Source organism: Crotalus tigris, unplaced genomic scaffold (genome assembly GCF_016545835.1).
Source record: "Crotalus tigris isolate CLP2741 ecotype Arizona unplaced genomic scaffold, ASM1654583v1 scf7180000024384.25900115:4084858, whole genome shotgun sequence".
In the NCBI taxonomy this organism is placed as follows: domain Eukaryota; kingdom Metazoa; phylum Chordata; class Lepidosauria; order Squamata; family Viperidae; genus Crotalus; species Crotalus tigris.
Genome location: NW_024100554.1, coordinates 2,107,011 through 2,128,904, shown reverse-complemented (window position 1 = coordinate 2,128,904; position 21,894 = coordinate 2,107,011). Strand labels below are relative to the sequence as shown.

The 21,894-nt window shown below is 37.0% G+C and overlaps 1 protein-coding gene across 2 annotated transcripts in view; it reads right to left on the bottom strand.

Annotated features, from left to right (window-relative positions):
* Positions 1-21,894, bottom strand: part of GRHL2 (grainyhead like transcription factor 2) — an 82,607-nt gene that overhangs the window by 44,348 nt on the left and 16,365 nt on the right. For both annotated transcript variants that reach the window (XM_039328865.1, XM_039328866.1), the window contains exons 5-8: positions 20,421-20,476; positions 13,695-13,851; positions 10,687-10,798; positions 5,098-5,192 (exon numbers count right to left, since the gene is read on the bottom strand). In XM_039328865.1, coding sequence (XP_039184799.1) covers positions 5,098-5,192; positions 10,687-10,798; positions 13,695-13,851; positions 20,421-20,476 — 420 coding nt within the window. The remainder of the gene's footprint in view (positions 1-5,097; positions 5,193-10,686; positions 10,799-13,694; positions 13,852-20,420; positions 20,477-21,894) is intronic.

The following is a 21,894-nucleotide window of genomic DNA, read 5'->3' as shown; positions in this document are numbered from 1 at the left end:
GAAGCTTATTTGCTCAAGACCATGAGATTCGCTTACTGAAAATTGGTAAAAAAAGGATGTAAAATCAGCACAGACATGTGATAACTCGCTTAAGGACAGCAGCATTTAGTGATGGAAATTCTGGTCCCAACTGTGGTCATTAAGTTGAGAACAACCTGCCTGTGCAAACATTTTTGGTATGGAGTTGTTGTTTTTTTTAGTTTGAAAACTCTACTTTTTCTGTGAATAGAATAGGCAGGATGGGCCAGAAGAAAAAAAAAACTATAGAAGTTTTAATTAAATTGAAACAATACGTAAGTATGATGACTAATCTCCAGGCATGCATTTTATAACTCTCTCCTCCTGTTACAATAAGAGTTACAATTTGGTAACTACTCTTAGCTGACTGTAGAGTTAGAACCAAAATGCACACATAGGTCTCAAAAAGTGGCCTTCTGATGCATGAAAAAGTCATAGTGAGCTTTTGGCCTGCAGAAAGGAGTAGTACAGTCCATCCAGCAGCCAATAGAAGAGTAAGGAGATGGCCTTGAAGATGATATTCAATAGCCGTTAAATAAGTACCAGCTTAGTAACTAAATTAGTACCAGCATCTAGTAAATTATCAGAAGTTTATCCAAATTCTCAGACATTTACTGGAGACCAGTATCATGTTCTCAAGGCTTGGTAATATTTTGTACCTCGCTAAAATCTAACAATACTTAGTAGCTTGCAAATTGTACAATTTAATAGCAATTAAAACACCTAAAACATTGTTTTCAGATGTTGTTTCAACATCACTTTGAAACAATATCCTAAAAACCCAATGAAGACAGTATTTTTTAAATACTTTAAATTAAGGTTCTTCAGATGCCCATGTTTATAGTTTTACAAAATTGCTGTGGAGGACCAGCTGACTCTTCTGCACTGGCAACAGAGGTGATTGGAATATATCTCCTCTCCCTCCCATCTCTGGTAGGTAGGAATGATGACAGTTGCAGTCCAGCATATTCAGGAGACATCAAAGGCATAGAGAGTGGTTTAGGAAGAGAAGAAGCTGTCTCATTTCACTCAGACTAGGTACTTATCTCCTCCAACAATGTTTCCTCTAGTGCTCATCCTCTTATCTCGCCTCCCTTTAACTGAAGTTTAATTGGAGCTGAATCAAGAAATGTATTTGTACCACACCTGAATAACATTTCCTAGAAGCTTCTCATGCATGCTCTAATAAAGTTCTACGAAGACCTGCACAGAACTCTCCTTAAAATTATACTTGAACAGCAAGAAACCATATAATCAAAACTGGTTTCAGAGGAAAAAGGAAGTTTTAGTTTAAAATATTCCAAAGTAGTGAGTAAAATAAAAGTAAAACCTACATAAGCTACTAAGAGTGATGATGCAACAAGCTCTTGATTTAAGTACAGGTAGTCCTCAACTTATGACCATTTGTTTAATGACAGTTTGAAGTTATGACAGCACTGAAAAAGTGACTTATGACTGATTATTATGGTCATTTCAGCATCCCGATGGTCACACGATCAAAATTTGGGTGCTTGGCAACTGGCATGTATTTATGACAGTTGCAGTGTCTCAGGGTAATATGATTGACATTTGTATATCTTCCCATGATTCTTCCAACAAACGAAGTCAATGGGGGAAAGTCAGATTCGTTTAACGGCCACATGATTCACTTAACAACTTCAGTGATTTGCTTAACAACCATGGGAAAAAGTTCGCAAAATCAGCACAACTCACTTAACAAGCACCTTGCTTAGCAACAGATATTCTGATCCCAATTGTGGTCATAAGTCAAGGACCATCTGTAATTCTCTTTGGGTCATATTGCTAGAAAGTTGTCTGAATATATAGCACTGTCAGACCTTGTCAATGTGGGGACCAATGGCATTTTTCCAGAGAGGAGGAGAGTCCCTCATCGGTATGCCATTACCAAGAAGTCCCCATCTCAAGAGATCATCAAATGCAGCAGGGAACACACCCTGGTTGCGATTAGGAGAAATCTCTTTTAAGGACACAATGCAGGAAACAAATATTTGGAGGCAGATAACAGATCCTAGATAAAGTGAACAATCCAAGATCAAATATTTTCTTGTTCTGCTGAATACAGTCACCCAGTTCACGGTTTGTTCAATTATCTAGTTCAGTGGTAGGCAATCGTGGCTCTTTTATGACTCGTGGACTTCAACTCCCAGAATTCCTGAGCCAGCACGAGTCATAAAAGAGCCAAGGTTGCCTACCCCTGATCTAGTTTTAGCCAAACAAATGCAGAGGTACAAGATCCTGCAAAGCTATTGACAGCCACAGGGAACAATAAAAAGCACAAGAGAGAAATACCACAATTTATACCAGTGAACTAACTGTAAGTTATCTTCTTATGACTCCCCTCCCCCCCCAATTTCCTGAGGTATAAGAAGGAGGGAAAGAAAACACTGTCAGGTTTTGATGTTTCTGTTATTATACCTGATATCAAAATTACAGAGTCTGCTTCCTGACCTAGCCCACCTCTAGTATAAGATATCTAGTTATAATCTTAATAACCTTATGGTTTAAAAATAAAAACCCTGTTTATAGGAGAGATATTTAGTTCAAGAGAACTCCATGCCATAAAAAGATCCTATTAGCAACCGATTAATTGTGAAACAAATTCAAGTACTAATTGTATATTTGTTTGTTTGTTTTTTGTTATGTAGTTACTTCTGAATACTCAACTCAGGCTAGAGTAGGGCATTAAATAAATACAAGTTCTTTGTGCAGAGTTAGCACAACTTTTATAGCTTTTTTTCCTTATAAATTCCAGACAAATTCAACGCCTTTGTTTCTGCTCAATACCAATGTCTACAAAAAATGTTTACATTTCATTTAAGCAGCTTTTGTAACCCTGCACCACACCCCAGCAACTACATAAAAATTCAATTTGCTGCAAAAGCCGATCACACACCTGTTCAGTCATGTGTGAACACTGCCTTTTTAAAAGACGTCATGGTGTATTAGGCAAAACATTTTATTTTAATTGTGTTTTAAATAAGTGCATTCTCAAGTAAATATTTTGATGGTTGTGTTTATGTATAGTTTCCAGTTTTAATCCATATTTTTAAAATATCAATCATTAACAGAAAATGTATTGCTACAATTGTTGTATTAAGAAGATTATTCTAGGAAAATGAAATATACATTTCTTTCTCGCTGACATATACAATTGAACTAGATTAAGAAAACCTACAGCACCTAAAGATCTGAAGGACAATTATGTTCTAGTGAACTAATCAGCTTCAGTATGCATTTAATCCGAATCTTACCATATAAAATTAATACAGGAACTCTAATTCAACAGTTACATGCTGGAGACATTTCCTGAAACTGACACAAGAACTATATTTTGGCTTAACAAAGTCCTGAAATTTTGAAAATATCAGAAATATCACCCTTCCATAAGAATTTCCCAACAAGATTATATATGATGCATACTTCTCTGGTAACACCAGATGTTTACCTCCAGATATTAGAGGGCAGTTATATATACTAACTGTATGACAAGATGGCAAAAAAAAAAAAATATTGGTAGAAGGGAATGAGAAACAATTATCTTTTTTCTCTAACCAATTTCTCACTATCATCTTCTCATGAATTTATGGGAATTCTACTGTTCCACTTTATTTATATTTTGTACTCAAGTGCAGATACACGCTTCTTATCAATTATGGAATGTATGCATTCATAGCACGATGCATATATCCCACTAAAATAATCTAAAGCAGGCTTGAATAATTTCGACAACAAAAAGCTCATAAATTAGAAACTGCAATGATGGGCTGCAATGATGGTGGCACATCAGCCAGCTGTTTGGTGGCTAGTGGAGCTGTGGCAGTGCCGGAACTGACAGCAGCAGTGAGGCTTGGAGGTCTAGACTTAACCCCAACCCACAGGCCCTATATTGAGCAGGCCTAAACTAAAGCAATCTTTTTGTGAGGGAATACAGTTTGGAATACAGTTTGAATAAAACTGAGTTACTGGGTATCAATGGAGCGGGTCAGGAAACAGTGTTTAAATCTGGAAAAAGTAAAAATAGTATTGTGATCCAAAGTGACATGATTGCCATCTTGACCTTCTCTCCTTGTAGATACCCCTGAAGCTAGCTGTTTATCTCCAGTTGATGACAAATTTGATTCAGGAAAAAAAAATCAGCAAGATTTGCTCTAAAATCATTACCTGGTCAAAAGGGATGATTCTTTTTTATTCCCCAGCTACACCTGTTAGTCCTGGAAAGTATTACTTCATGATGTGCCATTCCCTAAAGTTATCCTGATCTGCTATTAAAACCCCACTTCAAGTAAATCTTTCATCCTACTTCAAGTTCATTTCAAGTGCTGGAAAATAGGCTAATTGTGTGAATCGTTTATACAAATGGAGTACATACAGTAAATGGAGATTATTTCTCTATGGGAAAGACAAATACCTATGCAGCTTGAAATAAGGCATATACCAACTTTATTCTTTGCATCTAGAAAGTCCAAAGTTCATCTTGGGAGACTCCGTGTAAGATTAGAGAAGGGAATTCACTGAAACTATTGGAACACCAAGGCTTTCCCCCCCCCCCACACACACATCTCGTTAAGACATAATATCTGCTTTTAAGTTAGTGTGATGCTTGAACCAGTTTTAGTTTTAGGCATGAATGGAACTATTACTCTTTAATCAACCAGTAATTCTAAAATTCTAACATCATATTTATCTATAGATAATGTAGACAATTTCAAGCTAAATGGCCTGATGTTCCTAATAAAAGAAGATACAGTACTTTGTACAAACTTTCAAAATAGCTTCACTGATATCTGGTACTTAAACAATATAATATAAAAGTTTCCAAAGATTGGCAATGTTAGACTAGCAAGATCTAAATAACAAAATATCCATTATTAAAATATCTGCATTTTTATGGATATAGATGTATATCCTGTCTTTTACTCAGGAGCTTATGGTGGGGCACAGTTGGTTTGGTTTTATTTTCCTCCCCCACAACAGTACAAAATAATGCCTTACGTTTCGCTTGCTGAGCAATTCTGCATGTTACCCTAACAAAAGATATGCATTTTTGGCAAATCTTACCTTTGCCTCTTCATTAACATCCCAAGTGAATGATACAGCATTATAGGCAATTTCTTCAATATTTCCAATGGTGTTGAAGCTTTCCTTATAATCAGCTGCAACAAACAACAAAAAGATCACAGGTGCTTTTATAAAACACAGATATTTCTCCTTGCATTCCAAGATAGATAGATAGATAGATAATAGATAGATAGATAGATAGATAGATAATAGATAGATAGATAGATAGATAGATAGATAGATAGATAGATAGATAGATAGATAGATAGATAGATAGATAGATAGATAGATATCTTATCTGTTGGGTGAGGCACCCGGTCTACCAAATATAAATCAGTTTGTTCTGCATTTTGCTCCAATCTAGGAGCATGTTTTTCAGGCAGACCTCACATACTGTGAAAACTATAAATTCAAATTTTATTTTTGTCAGCCACAAAATTTTGAATAGATAGATATGTATGATTTGCAATTTAATTCTACAGTTCTGGCTCAATTTGCCAATAGCAACATTTTCTAAATGATGCTACAACTATTCTTCGAAGTTGGTAATAAGATACTTGAAAGATTACAGTAATCAGGTTCCCACTTATTAGCCTAATAATGGGTGTCTGATATTAATTTTGGTTGATTGCATTATATTAGCCAATATTTTATTGGGGAAGTTAATTATAGAACAATAATTGGAGGGGGCTTGTACTGGGAAATAATATGAAGAATTCAACCATTAACCCCCCCCCCAAAAAAAAAGTTAGTATTTTTTTTTCTGAACTGGCACTAATCAACTGTAGATGTCAACTAAATTTAGCTTTAAAAGGTTTTTGCAAATCTTACTGAAAAAATGCAACAAGAGATGCCAGCTGTCCTTTCCCTTTGCACTTATGTTCTACAAACATTTACTATTGATGAATAAGTAGGATAAAATTTTCTGAGTATTGTCCAGGAGTAGAAGAGAGAGAACATAAAAAAACATAGCATGAGTAAAAGAAGCAGAAGAGGCACCACCTGGAGTAGGAGGCCCTGGCAAAAATAACACATGTCCTCATCACCATTAAATTGAACTATTACAGTGCTCTATTGTGTTGCCTTCGAAGTTTATAGTTTGTGCATTATGCAGCAGCCTAGATACTAATGTGTGATAACAGCTACAGCCATATAAGACCTTCACTATAAGTACTCAGTAGTTTCTCTGACACCATTCAAAATATTGGTTTTAACCTATAAAGTACAACATGCCTTGGCTTCCAGTTAGCTCCAGGTAGAATTGGACTATCCTGTGTGTTGGTCCAGATTGGGGAGATGCAACAATTCCCTGTACAAAGAGACCATTTTTCCACAGTGGCCCCCACTTTGAAGAATAACCCCAAGTAGTAGAGCAGTTGTGGTTTGCAAGGCTGTAAAAAAGGACTTTGAGAGTCAATATTATTGTGGATAGGTTGGAGTGGTGCTTGTGTTCTTTTCTTTTTCTTTTTAGTTCTATTAATTGTTACGCTTTTATTGTTTTTACAGTTTTATTGTTGCATATTCTGGAACTACTGTACATTTATGGCTTATTTATATTGCCAACCATCAGGAATCACTCCCAATGCAATGGCTTATAACAAATAAATAAATTGTTCATGAGTTGAAGAAGGAAGTAGACCTCATTCACACCTGGGCAGCTTTCCAAAATACAGTTTTGTGCCAATCTAGTTTGGCTGGAAGGGAAAAAAAGAACATGAACGTTCTATACGACACATTCTTGATCTCTTAATCATAGTCTAGAGATTGCTGGTTTATTATCTAACCTGGGATTGTAATGCATTCTATTCCCTAAGATTCCTTTACATTCATCAAAATAAATTTATAGAAATTTCAAGATTTTAAACAGTGATATAAATGAACCAAAGTAGAACCTTTAAGGTATTTCTTTAAAAATTCTAAGGATTCATTTTCAAAACAAATTAATAGGTAATATAAACTCAGAAATCAACTTCTTGGAATAAAAGAAACTAATTTAACTTTATAGAAAAGACATGACATAAGCAAAATGTACATTTCTATAATGAACTTGTGAAAAACCCATGCCCACTCTCTTGTCCCTTCTTCATTTTCTGTAAAAAAATGAAACACATACATTCTATTCAGGAGAAGATTAAAAGATTAATATTCCCCATAGTATTTACATGATAGAAATCTCTGACTGACTAAAAAGAAAGAATTTAGGGTAGACTCTTTTGAAAGGCTGGGATGCTGTCTGGGCAAGTGAAACTATCTGCTTGGAATGTTGAACACACCGGAGGGCACAGGGATATGTGGAATTTTCAAATAGATCTGGTTTTCTTTGAGAAGAAGGTTCCCAGATGTCCATGTATCAGATTTTTAATCTATCTAGTAAAGGGGGGGGGCATCCTTCACAGCACAGAATTGTATTATAAAGTTAAGCTACTACTGCAGGACAATAATAATCCTAAACTACAAATGCATTTGCTGATATTAATCTACTAGATCCAAACCTCTCTTTAGGATCCTGAGACAACATGCAACTTAAGAGTAAACTAAATATGTTCTTCGCATATTGATGCAAACATGTGGTCTAAACATATTCCTTACAAGATTCTGTATGAGAATTCTTTTTTTAAAAAGTGGCTGGGAAACAAGAGATAGTAAACTTCTCCTTCATCTCTTGGCATGAAACCTGCTTGGCACAAACGCCCGTATGACAGCTCTTTGAGAAGAAAGATGAGGCTCTTTGCTTGGTAATTTGAAGACTAAAACCATGAAGGTTTCCTGTTAGAAAAACTTTTTTTTTTTTAGGCAATTTATCCCAGATATTGTTCCTTAACAATTGCTCAATATTCATAATATGCTGATGCAGGTCACTTTTCAGGTTTGACCAGTAGTTAAAATATATAATTGGTAACTGAACTGATTTTTATCTGATAATGCTGTAAGAAACTTAGATATTAATACTTAGTGTTTAGATGCATTTTTCTTTTTACTTGCTTATCATTTTCTTTATTTCAGAAAATAAATCTCTATATCTTTTCAAAGACCGCAAAAGAAGTTGTGAAAACTACTTGGGAAAAGGATAAATGATTGGCAATGCAATCTCTATCCTCCTGTTTCCTCCTAAAATCACAGCTCAACAATGGCCATCATTCCTAGGTAACATATTTCTAGAAAGGTAGCTAAAGAGATTTTATCTTTATATTGTGAATATGCTCCAAACATAGAGACTAAGTGTTTGAATATCTTCTCATATATTTTGCTAAGATTCTTACCCTATAATTCTTGTACAAATATCAAGCAATCATTGCAAAACAAACCCAAAGTAGAGAAGATTTGGGGGAAGGGGGAGATATGGTCACAATCTTCAAATAGCTATCAAGCAGAACTCTTTAACATAGAAATAGAATCAGCTGGTATAAAATGGCAGAGAAGTTAGGAGAAAATTACTAAAAACAAGAGCTGATGAAGAAGAAAAGAACAGGGTGCCCCTGAAATAGTGGCTTCTCCCTTGTTGGAAGCATTTAAGCAATGGCTTTGTCAGAGATATTGTACAGGTAGTCCTCGACTTACAACAGTTCATTTAATGAACATCGAAATTACAACATCACTGAAGAAAGTGACTTATGACCCTTTTTTACACTTACAACTGCTACATCATCCTCATGGTCATGTGATCAAAAATTCAGATGCTTAGCAACTAACTCATATTTTTGAGGGTTGCAGTGTCCCAGGGCCATGAGATCACCTTTTGCAACCTTCTGACAAGCAAAGTCAATGGGGAAGCCAGATTCACTTAACAACTGTGTTATTAATTTAACAAGTGAAGCGATTCACCTAATAACTGTGGCAAGAAAGGCTGTAAAATGTGGCAAAACTCACTTAACCAATGTCTCATTTAGGAACAGAAATTTTGGGCTCAATTTTGGTCATAGGTGGGGGCGGGGTACCTGGGCTCACATTCTATATATAGATTATACATTAAGCATGGGGTTGGACTGGATGAAGTTCAAAATTCCTATGATTCTAAACTACGTAAAAACACAAAAGGAAGAATTTAAGGTAAGCAATGGAGAACCTTGAAGAGGGCTCCTATTTCATACTAAATACTGGAATATTACACAATTGAATAAATGGAACACAGAAGACTAACTAAGTAATCTTCTGTATACTGTGTCCAATTAAGTTCAGCATAAATGAAAGTTAAAACATGACAAAAGGTTGGAAGAATCAGGGAAAGCTGATTACCTCTGAGAGAGAAAGAAAAACTAAGGGAAAGATCACATAACACTATTCAAGTAGCTAATATTAACATGTAATTTCTTACAAACTTTTTTAATCAGAAGTATGATTTGTGTGAGCTGCCAGGAAACTTGAACAACTATGGGAAATTTTTATTTTAAAAGATAAAAGGAGCACAACCCTGCTCCCTTATGAAGGGTCTAAATTTGGCAGGAAAAAGGAATAAGGGCTGGCTGGTGCATGGATGTTAATACTCCTAACCTGGATTTCAGTACCAAGAAGACAGATGGTAGACCAAAGATCTTCACAAGATCAAAGTCTCTCACAAAAATGATGAAGGCAGTCTCATGCTATTAGGCTGCAAACTCTACTGCTTTAGTACATTTATATTGCATTGCAATGCAATTCTATCATTTACCACCACCACTAGCTCCTGAGCTGAATAAGTCAACATTTGACAAAAGCCTGAAAATCACTTAAATTTAGTTTACTTAATTTAATTATTTTAAAAGCCTTAATAAAGCTCTGTTTTTCAGTTGGTGGTCTGCAACCACTTTATTGCATAACCACATGAGATAAAATGATATATGGATGGGCCTATACTACCAATCATTGTTAATCTTTTGTCAATTATTTTGAAAGATAGAGGAAGAAAAGGAAGAGTAAATAGGGAGATCAGGAGAAGGTGAGATTGGGAAAGATGGCCATGTAAAGATATCCTTACTTAGTTTAGACATCACCAAATGTCTTGAACAAGTACTCCCAGATTTACTAATGAGATACAATCTAGTACATTGGGAAGATACCAGAAGTATTAAAAACTGATGTCAAATGCAGCATACCTCATGGCCAGTTGGAAAGATATATGGGAATGTATGTGACTGGTTACCATGGCAATGAAAGAGAATGAGTTATCTCAGTTGGTGACAGAAATACGATGAGAGATTCTGGGAAACTGAAATCTGCAGTTTTGAAATAACTTTAAACACATGACTTGCTTATTCTGCTACTTTTACCCCAAGTTGTTTTTGTATTACTAGTTCACCTAAAATATTTAACACCTAAAATAAATTCAGTTTAGGCTTTGAAGATGTAGTCTTTGCTTAGACGGAATGCTTATTTTCCCAGAAATATTATACTGTAGTTTTCAAGAGGTGAAAAGCAAGTTTCATACTGTAAGTTTGCACCAAGCATGAAAAATACATTAGTGCAGCCTTGTGACATACAAAACCAGACTTGGTTTGCCAATTGGCTATTCCAGAATAAAATTCTGGATGTGAATTGGTTCTCTAGTTGCTAGTCTCCAAGGTAATAAAAAGCATTAGTGAAGACCGGAGTTCACAGGTTTATTTCATCACTCACCAATGTCCAAGACCCTCTGTTTAGCTGTGTGCTGTCGTGAATGCCAGTATTTCCAGTGCTTCAACTGCTCATCTCGATTTTTATCTTCACTGAATACAACCATGATCACACTCTAGAAAGACCACACAACAATCATCAATTGGTTATGGTCAGTAAAGCAAAATACTAAGCAATATAAATGTGTGTGTGTGTGTGTGTGTGTATACATATATACCGTAAATGCCGGCGTATAAGGCGACTTCCGCGAGCGCTGAAATTGGCGCCAAAGACGGGGGTCGTCTTATACGCCGAGTCGTCTTATATGCCGGAAATACTGGTATTTCCGGCTTATAAGACGACGTTCTAGGAATGCGGCCTGGCTATAAAGACGGGGGTCGTCTTATACGCCGGGTGGCCTTGTACGCCGGCATTTACAGTACATATGTGTATGTATACATACATTTATATATATGTACACACACATACATACTATGTATATATATATATATATATATATATGTATATATGTATGTATGTATGGCATAACAGAATACAGCATTAATGCATAAAATGTACAAAACAATATATAAAAATGTCTATCAAAATATAAAACATCAGAGCAATGAATTATTTTAAAAACACACAGCACAAATGATGAGTAAAATTATGTATAAAACTGAATTATGTGTGAGCAGTCACTGGAGTGGCTAAGCCTATGGCCGGATATCTAGATCATTTAGGCATTGGACAGAGTGCCCTCAAGATGGTGCATTTCATGCAGGGATCCAGGGAACCTTCTGAAGAGGCATTCCATCATAATATGATGTAAAGCTTATGGGCTGTTCCCACAATCACAGTCAGGATTATCAGCCAGGTCCCATTTATATTTTCAATATTGGTACCTGCCATGGTTGGTTTGAATCCAGTTGATGCTCTACTTTTAGATCCTATCAACCAGTTGTGCCTCCAATGCTTTTTCTTAATGTACCTTGTTTATCATAAGGCAACCAAGCTCCCAAGGGAAACAGAGGAAGAAACTCATAAAACCTAACAACAATTAAGCAATCCTCAACTTACAGAAAATGATTGAAAAAGTCAATTAAGTCAGTTGAGCCCTATGGCCGCCTTACTGCAGATATCCACATTAAAGCATCCCCCAGGGCCTGCTTTTTAAGATCTGTTTGTACATGTCTAATGAAACAGAGCCCACCATCTTCCTTGGGGATAAATTCTCTTACTGTCTGAACGGATACCCTGGACAAAGAATTCCTTGCTGAATTACCAGCTATCCACAGTGGTAGCATTCTCAGCAGTGGAGGGTCTGACCACTCTTTGATTTCCCACAATGTCCTACAACCATGTTTATATCAGGCACACAGTAACACTGAGATGGTGGTTAAATCGAATTGCCCTAGTATTTCTCTGTACAGTACAGCTAAAAAGAAAAAAAAACTGAGAAAAATCCTAGCCCTGCCAGCAGAACAAAAATGCCAGCTTCACATGGCACTCAGTCAACCCAAATTAGAAACAAGTCTACCTACTCCCAGATAATAAACCACAATAATTCCTTCTTATACAACTTAGTAAGTGAATGAATTATGATTGTGGTCTGTGGCTTGCCATCATCCACATTTCATATTTAGAGCTCCAAATATTTTGGAAATGTAAAGGATCCTCTTCTCCCATTGAAACATGTCTGAATTTTAGCATTACCATTACAGTTCTTTCTCCAAGTCTCCATACCTTTTTGAATTACTGAACTAACTGATGACTGGGAGATGTCTTTTTCTTTACGGTATCTTATACTCAGAAAAACCTGTTTGGTATCAAATATTATGTCTTCTCAATACCCAGTGAAAGATATATTTTTACTTGCTTGTGTTCCTAGTATAAGTTGTTTTTAACTAATGCTTTCAGATGGTCTGAAGGCAATACTGGCACAAGTAACTTATATCCACACACACAAAATGGCTATAAACAGGGAAAGGATCTCAAAACAGCCCTACTGAACTTTGAAGAGATGCTGTTGTGTTAATACTTTAAGATATGTGGATTTCAATTTCCAGAATTTCTCAGCCAGCCATGCTGGTTGGGGAATTCTGGGAGTTGAAGTCTATATGCTTTAGTTGCCAATTTTGGGAAGCCCTGCTTTAAGCTATGGATTTGAAGGAACACTTTCCGCTAGCTCTAATAGCTTTTGCGCAGTCCTTCTTGTTATCACCGTTTTGTTTTTAATATTCTCATCCTCCCTTAGTACTCCCTATTTCCATTCTCCTCCCCCTGTAAACAGAGAAACGGGGAGGAGAATGGAAATAGGGAGTACTAAGAGGGAGGATGAGGAGAATAAACAACATAAACACAGACAGTGCACATTTAACTATGTAGAATTAAGGAGTCCCCCCGACTTACAGTCATACAAAGAAGGGAGGAAGAGCTGCGGTACCGGCACAAGTAAGGAAAGTGAGGAAATTACAGCTTGCAACACAGAAACTACGATCAAACCGCAGGTGGATTGGCTGGGACCCATGACGAGGTCAAGAAGCCGGGCGCAAAGAGCGCCACATTTATAAATAGCTTCTCCCATCGACTGGACGCTACCCTGATGATGCTGGCAGAAGCCAGCGAAAGCTTGGTTTTATTCTGGTTTTATTAAAACTTTTTATAGTTTTGTAACTTCCTGGTGTTTGTATATTTTATTGTTTAATGTGTGTGTGTGTGTGTGTGTGTGTGTGTGTGTGTGTGTGTGTTAAATTGCAAAACAAGAGCATAACGTTTCAAAGAAACAGACAATACCTATAACAATTTAGAATTCCAGGACAGATATAGTGATCCATGACATTTTGCATTGAGAATTCACTTTCAGGTTCCTGATTCACAATCTTTTTGGAGAAGAATGAGCTTAAGCTTCTATTAAGAGATTGGTTGTTATAACTGTATTCAAATTTCAGCAGAATGAAAACAAGGACACACATTAAAAATCTTTAGCCAACCAACATTGTCAATTAGTATACATGCAAGATTAGCCATACCCGGACTTTGCTGATTGGATATCTGAAGCATTTGTTGTCCCCAGCTTCACTGAGTGTTATGGCATAAAACTGCCCTTTGTTTAAGTAAGTCATTGGTCCTTCTCCTTGTTTCTGACGGAGGGATTTGGTAGCTTCCAAAGTATATCGAAATGTGTTACTATGAAGAAAATAAGAATAAACTTAGAAAATACATGATTGAGGAAGAGTTGAATAAAGGCCTTAGAATTTTAAATTCATGCTTTAGATTGATGCCATAATTCATATAAATATGAAAGATTGCAACCTTTTTAATATTGTTCTTAGAACGATAGTTCAGTTATTGTTATAAAACTCCACTACACTAAACTAATGTTATTTATCTTAATAAACAAACAAACAAACACTTCAGTAACAACATTTATTTATTTATTTATTTATGAGACTTATATACTGCTTTAAGTGCAAGCACTCTCTAAGCGGTGTACACCAGTAAGCAATGTATATATATATTTACATTGCCCCCAACAATCTGGGTCCTCATTTTACCTACCTCGGAAGGATGGAAGGCTGAGTCAACCTTGAGCCGATGAGATTTGAACCGCTGACCTGCTGAACACAGTCAGCTAAAGTGGCCTGCAGTACTGCACTCTAACTGCTGCGCCACCTAAGCTACGCCATGTAAAAGGCCACACTTGAAAATCCAATCCAGGTCAATGGCAACTATTTGAGACTTAGACATGGTCAGCACCTAAAATATACATATACCTGATCCAGAGAGAATACTGAAATTCATATAAAGCTCCTTCTTTATAGTACGCTTAGCTCACATAAAAGCAAAGCTTGCTTTTGTAAAAGAAATACCTTTCTCAAGTAAAACTATACAGCATAGTCGATTTATAGCACAGTCAGAAAGCATTTGTGTTTTACATGAAACTGAACAGAGGAGCCAATCCAGATTGGCAGTGCAACATAATATGAACTGGGATTCCCTATATAATACAACAGCAAACAAGACTGTGAACTAACTTACTCTATTAATTTGTCTTATCTCTCTCCTACAGATTGGTCAACTGGTTAAGATTTTTAAAAAGCTAGCACAATAGATAGAATCAAAACCTTCCATTTACAACTTTCACAAACTCAATAGTTGTAAAAGATAAAAATTTTACAATTGAAAAAAATACAAAGAAATTATACATTTCACTAGAGCAGTGGTTCTCAGCCTGTGGGTCGGGACCCCATTTGGGGTCGAACGACCATTTCACGGGGGTCGCCAAACAACACAGTCCGCCATTTCCCCCCCCCCTTTCCTTAGCTGTGCTACTCCCTTTTATTCTATTGGCTTTTGAAAGCCAATAGCATAGACTCTCTTGAATAGAGTCTAATTCTATTGGCTTTCAAAAGCCAATAGGAATTATCCAGGCTGTCTCTGCCCTGCTGAGCCCGCCAAAAGTCCCAGTCTGCAAACGGTGCTTCACCAGTTGAGTAGTCCTTGACTTACGACCAGTTGAGTAGTCCTCAACTTACGACCGGTTGGGGGTCGCGGCATTAGAAAGGTTGAGAACCACTGCACTAGAGGATCTTGGACTATTTGTCCCAGGAATAACAACATCAAGCACAGCTCTGAGCATATTGGATCCAGTTGGATTAGTTGAAAAATATAGGAATTATGTAAAAATTAAGATTTTCACAATAGTCCCATAATGGTATCGCTGAGAGAATTTGCTGAACAAAACACATCATATCTCTTCTCATTCAGCTAAAATTTGCATTGAAATGTCACTTTAATTTCCAATCCTTCCAATGGCAATCCTACCCTGTGCTTGTTCATATCAAGTACAAGACCCATCTCTGTAGGCAGATCATGTGGTATATTAGCACTACCAGGTACCAGCACCACCAGATCCATTGTTTAGAAAGTACAGGTAGTCCTAGACTTACAACTGTTCATTTAATGGCCGTTCAAAGTTACAACAGCACTGAAAAAAGTGACTTATGACCGTTTTTCACACTTACAACTGTTGTATCATCCCCATGGTCGCGTGATCAAAATTCGGATGCTTGACAACTTACTCAGATTTATGACGGTTGCAATGCTCTGGGGTCATTTGATCCACCTTCTGACAAGCAAAGTCAATGGGAAGCCAGATTCACTTAATCAACTGTAATACTTAATTAACAACTGCAGTGATTCATTTAACAACTGTTTCAAGAAAGTTCATAAGATGGGGCAAAATTCACTTAACAAATGTTTCACTTAGTAGCAGAAATGTTGGGCTCAATTATGGTCATAAGCCAAGGACTTCCTGTACGGGGATGTTATTCTTAATTGTTAAATTTAAGAGCAGCTGCCCAGAACTAAACAAACTTTTGAACCTACATCCAGACTCAGCAATACAGAGTCTCCTCACTTTATCAACCAGTAAAAATGTCATATGAAATACATGCTTGCAATCTAGTGATCCTTCCTAACTGAATGTTATGTTTTATACTTAGTCTCAAATTCAGGACAGATTTAAATAAATATGGATTTACTTTTTAGCAGGGATTATAACGTATTCTGCCATTTCACTCAGCTTTCTTCTGTGTTTAAATTCTTGAAGTGACTGGCGGGAGAGTGGATTACTTCCTATTGTAATTCAAAGTATTTGGCTTTGAATGAAATCATTACCTTAGTTTTACAAAAGATTTACTCTGAGTGAAGACTAGATCTTGACTCTCCTTTTTGCAATATTCTTCCCCCAATGAAGAGGACTGTTCTCATTTTATCTTATGCATCTGTCTGCCTCTCTCACCCTCTCAAGCTCATATTAGTGAGGGGGGGGGGAACCAAAATTCTGCTTCAAAGGCCCATTGCTCTTCAATTCTTTTGCTGTCTAGTGAATCTTAGGTTTTAATGAAAAACAAAGTGAACCCAAGTCTTTTCTCCTTTTTATTACATCAATGATGTGATAAATACCACACCCCACTGTCTGCACTATGTGCTGCCCCATTATTATGATTATGCAACCAGAATTCTAGCTTCTTGTTTTCAAGGATTTTTTTAAAAATTCCTGTGTTTTATGGAAACATGTTTTCAAGTCACTATATCATTGACGGTGATCACATAAGAATGTTTCTGAACAGACAGAACTTTAAAGGAACAGTGGGAAAACACAATCAGAACAAAATTTAGCGTACTCTTTCACAAGTATTTTGTGATGTTAGAAGCTGAGATTGAAAAACTGTCAGTAGTTGAAAAAGTGCTATTCCAGGGCTGAAACTAGCAGGGTTCATTTAATCACCAGTTCCTAGATAAAAAAACACACCTTTGGTTCTGCTAAGAAATTATTTGATCAAATGCTTTACCTTTGAAACCTAATTATACAAAATAGCCTATATTATATTAATAATGTTCTTCTCTTTTGCTTATTTAAGAAAGGTTCTGCTTTTGAAAAAAAAAAGGAAAGGAGAAAGGATATTTTTTGCATTTTTTAAAAAGAAAATATGCTGAAGGTAATACAGATAATACTTTTGTAATGCATTCCTCCACATCTCTGTATTCATAAAGGAAAAAGTGAATTCCTTAAGGATCTGCACTCAAGATTGTGGATCAGGGCTTTTTAACATAGTTAAATGACTTATAATCGTGAGTGTTAATGACCCCAAATGTAAAACCCAAAGTGCTTGAGGATATTTTCCAAAATGGGAAATGTGTTTTGATCCAAATAACTGCAATATAATGCACATTTGAGAAAAAGAATCCTACCTTCACATATATGCAGATGAGCTCAATTCATCTTGAGACTCTGACAGGTAATTTAATGAAAATGTCAATACAATGTGAGATAACTATGAAGGTGAATTCCATACAATGAGTCATTAGGAAAGGGATGAAAAACAAAACCAACAATATTGTCATGTCTTTCTAAATATACCTTGTGGATACATTTATGATATTGGACAAACCACAATTGCTGCTTCTCAAAAAATTAATATAATACTGGAAAAGGCTGTACACAAAATGAAGTTTAGAGCTGTAGTTTTTTTCAGTTAGAAAAAAATAATGATAGAGATGGTAGAGATTTTGAAATGTATGCATGTCGTGAAGAATGTGAATAGTGAATGTCATTCCCTCTCTCATAACAATATAAATTGGATTTAACCTAGATCAATGGTTCTCAACGTTTGTGTGACGGTGACCCCTGTCACACAAACGTTCTGCGCATGCGCGGCGCCATGCGCATGGGGGCGCCGCCCCCATGCGCGGCGTGTATGCGCGGCACCGCCCCATGCATGGTGCGCATGCGGGGCACCGCCCCATGCGTGGTGCGCATGCGGGGCGCCGCCCCATGCGCGGCGCGGTGCGCATGCGCGGCACTGCCCCCTAAGGGGAGAAAATGGCGGATCGCCTTCTTTGGCGACCCGCGAAAAATGGTCGATCGACCCCAAATGGGGTCGCGACCCATAGGCTGAGAACCGCTGACCTAGATTTATCCAATGAAGATGAATGATAGAAGATTCTGGAGAGCTTAAAGCAGTCTTTCTTAATCTTTTTACCCTGTTGGAAACCTTGAAATAACTTTCAAGTCTCAGAGAACCCCTGCATAAAAATGCTAAAAAAACATGAAAATTCACAGTACAATTCACTTCTGGTCCATACAATCCATGTTTTCAACAACCTCAAAGGGGCCTTGAATCCAGCTGTGCAGGAATCCAAATTAGGGCACTTATAACTGAATGGTTTTTAGTCTACATCAATGAAAATACAGTTTCTAAATCACAGGAAATCATTGTTCCATATTACTCTGTTCAAGTATTTTATTCAATTCATCACATTTGAAGAAAGATTCAGATCATCTTGAACAGGTTTGGAGAAGGGCAACACAAATAATTAAAGGACTGAAAATTAAGTGATAGAGAAAGAAACCAAGGGTGGTATGAATGGTTAGCTGAAACTGAAGAAAATAATCAGTGCTTTTTTTGTAAAAAAAAAAAAGGTGCCGGAACTCACACACGTCATACAACCCTGGCCTACCCTACAAGGTTCCATCCCAAAAAGGTGCTGGAACTCTGTTCTGGGCGTTCTATGACAAAAAAAAGCCCTGGAAATAATACTTTTCAAATGTCTGAAGAGCTATCACCCAAAAGAAAGTAAAGAGTTATAATTTATCATTCTAGAGCAGTGGTTCTCAACTTGTGGGTTGGGACCCATTTGGGGTCGAATGACCATTTCACAGGGGTCGCCAAACAAGGCTGTCTGCCACTTTCCCCCCTTTTCTTTGGCCACACCCCTGGCACCCGGTGATGTATAAGTGGTTGGGGGGGTCACCACAACATGGGGAACTGTATTATGGGGTCGTGGCATTAGAAAGGTTGAGAACCACTGTTCTAGAGGGCAGATTACTGAATTCAATTTTCAGAAGGGCAGATATTGCCTGATTGCTTGGGAAAATGTAAGCGGAACCAATTGCTAGGGGAAATAGTAAGTACCCCTTCATTGGATAAGTAGCATTCAAATGAAGTTACTCAGCATCTGCCAAGGATGATTTACCACTCCAGGCTGTGCTGGAGATGCCATGGAAATCTGGAACTGGTGACTGGACAGAACAAACCAAACTCAGATTAAATCTTATCAAGTTGCTATTTGTCAATAAATAACTGGGTAATACAAAAATATTAGTCCTAGTAGTTATTGTTTACAGGATTGTGCTTCCTTTTCAAGAAGTAGTGGGGTTTCTCCTAGATTCTTGGGTCCTGATTAAGTAGCCAGTGGAAGCTTTGGCTAGGGAGCCTTCATCTAGATTTGAATGATGTACCAGTTATGACCCTGCTTGGATCAGATGCTCTGAAGTTAGTTAACCTTCATCCAGATCACTGGACTGCACTTTGTGTGAATCTGCCTTTGCAGATGATACAAAATGTAGCATCTAGACTGCTAATAGGAGCAATCATTGCAGGATCTCACCAGTTTTAAGGTACTAGCTGCCAATAGCTATTTGGACTCAGTTCAAAGACCTAGTTATCACCTACAGAACCCTATTCCACCTTTGCCCTTTTAGTACAAAGATCTAGTGAAGCCTTGCTCAGAGGCTGAATGGCACAGAAAGCATGGGCTAGACGCCAGACATTTTCATTTTAGCATCAGTAACTACAAAATTTCCTGTAAAGCACTTTCCGCTTGTATGTGAATCCAGCAACTATGTGGATAGAATTGAACCTTATCATTTTGTTTCTAGATAGAGTGACAGTGTTGGTGCAAGATAACACTTATATTGCATTCACATATTACAGTAAGATGAAGAATTCACTCTCACAACCATAGATACTCCCTTTGGCCATGCAAAATGATGTGCAGAAGAAATTTGCTATGAGGCCCAAATTGCATGTATAAAATACACCTCTACTGGGTCTCATTATAAGATATATTTCTTCTTCTGAATTTCATTTAGACAGGATAAAAAAAAACAGAGGCTGAGTATGCTGAATGCAAGTTAACAAATCCTTCTTAATAATAAATGGCCAAGCAAAATTAGTGTTGCAGGATCCAATCTGGGTCGGTCACCAGGACCAGAGCCTGGCCAGACAGAAGTTTCCTGAAGATGGGCTCCAGCATGGGTTCGAACGCTCGGAAGACAGAACCTCTGGTCCCGGTGACCGACCCAGATTGGATTCTGCAGCATTAGTGTCCTCCATGCAACTTTATGGCCTTACACCAATCAAAAGTCTAGTGTATACCTTCAGTATTTTCTCATTGCCAATACTTACTTGGCTGTTTGTTCATAAATATATTCCTCAGGACCCGCAGAACTACTGCGGAATTTCTGAAAGATAGAAAAATAAAATATATATCAAGAATAGTTGAGCAGAAAGTCACAACTAACTTAAGCTTTACTGATTTCAACATGACAGGGTCCGATCCAATAGATCTAAAGACAAAATCTTTTCTAAAATGCTCGTATGAGCTACAAAATATCAAGCTAACTTTAAAAGAGGCAAGCAGTGTAGTTTTATAAACACCTGTATTCAAGGTGTTCTTTGAAACTCAAAAGTATTTTGAATAATTAAAAAAACACCTCTCAAATGGACTGTTGCAATGCACTCTACATGGGGCTGCCCTTGAAGAGCCTCCAGAAGTTATGTCCTGCATGGAATATGGAAGCACAGCCAATTATGTGCACTCCTTGACCAGCGCATGTCAATTATGTGCACTCCTTGACCAGCGCATGTTTGCTCCTTGAGCTGCACTGGGATTCAATTTACACTGCTGGCTGTAATATGCACTTCATGGCATGAAATCAAGTTATTTGGAGGACTATCTCTATCTGATTATGTCTACCCATCCCATTTGGTCTGGCAAAAAAGGCATGCGCCAGGTTCCATCTTCTAAGAAATGTCATCTGGCAGAACCAGGAAGAGAACATTTTTATAGAAGCACCCACCCTTCAAAATATCATTTCCCCAGGAGAGAAAGATGGGATTGAGCTCATTGCATGATTGTGTTCCATCACTGTAGTTTTCCAGGTGTTGGATAAATAATTTCTATCAGTTCTTTTATATCGGGCTCCCAATGTATTCTTCCTTTAGAAGCTTTTTTTGCAAGAGTTCATACAACTATTTCAATCTTAGCATTTGATTCCAGGATTACTCTTCAAATCCCATAATAATGGATCATTTCATTGTTTACACTTTGAATAAATGTCCCAAAAGAAAAAAAATGTCAAAAGGGAAGTATTCTGACAATGTTATATCTCCATTATTGCACACAAGAATCACCCAAAACATTTTCAGACATCTGTACAAAAGAGATTCTTACAACATTAAATCTCAACTATTTAAAAAAAGTGTACAATCTATATTTCATTAAGCCTTCCAGGGCAACTTACAAATACAAAGCAGCATACAAAAGTCAAAACAGTCTAAATTAAAACAAGTTAAAATAATAAATTCAAATGCTAAGAGAATCAAAATTCAAATACACTAAGTTAATAGATTAGAAAATGTGATAGAACAAAACTCTCTCTCTCTCTTACTCTCTCATTTGAAAGAATAAGAATGTTAGCACCGGGTGCAGAGATAATCCTACAAACTTATAACAGCATTGAGAGACTCTCTAGTCATCCTTTGCCTTTGGACAGGGGCATTTAGAAGACTTCCTCCAAAGATGGAATTTATCCCATTTGGCAACTGAGAAATATCCATGAAATACTATGCACGCCATTATTTCAAACGTTATTTCTCA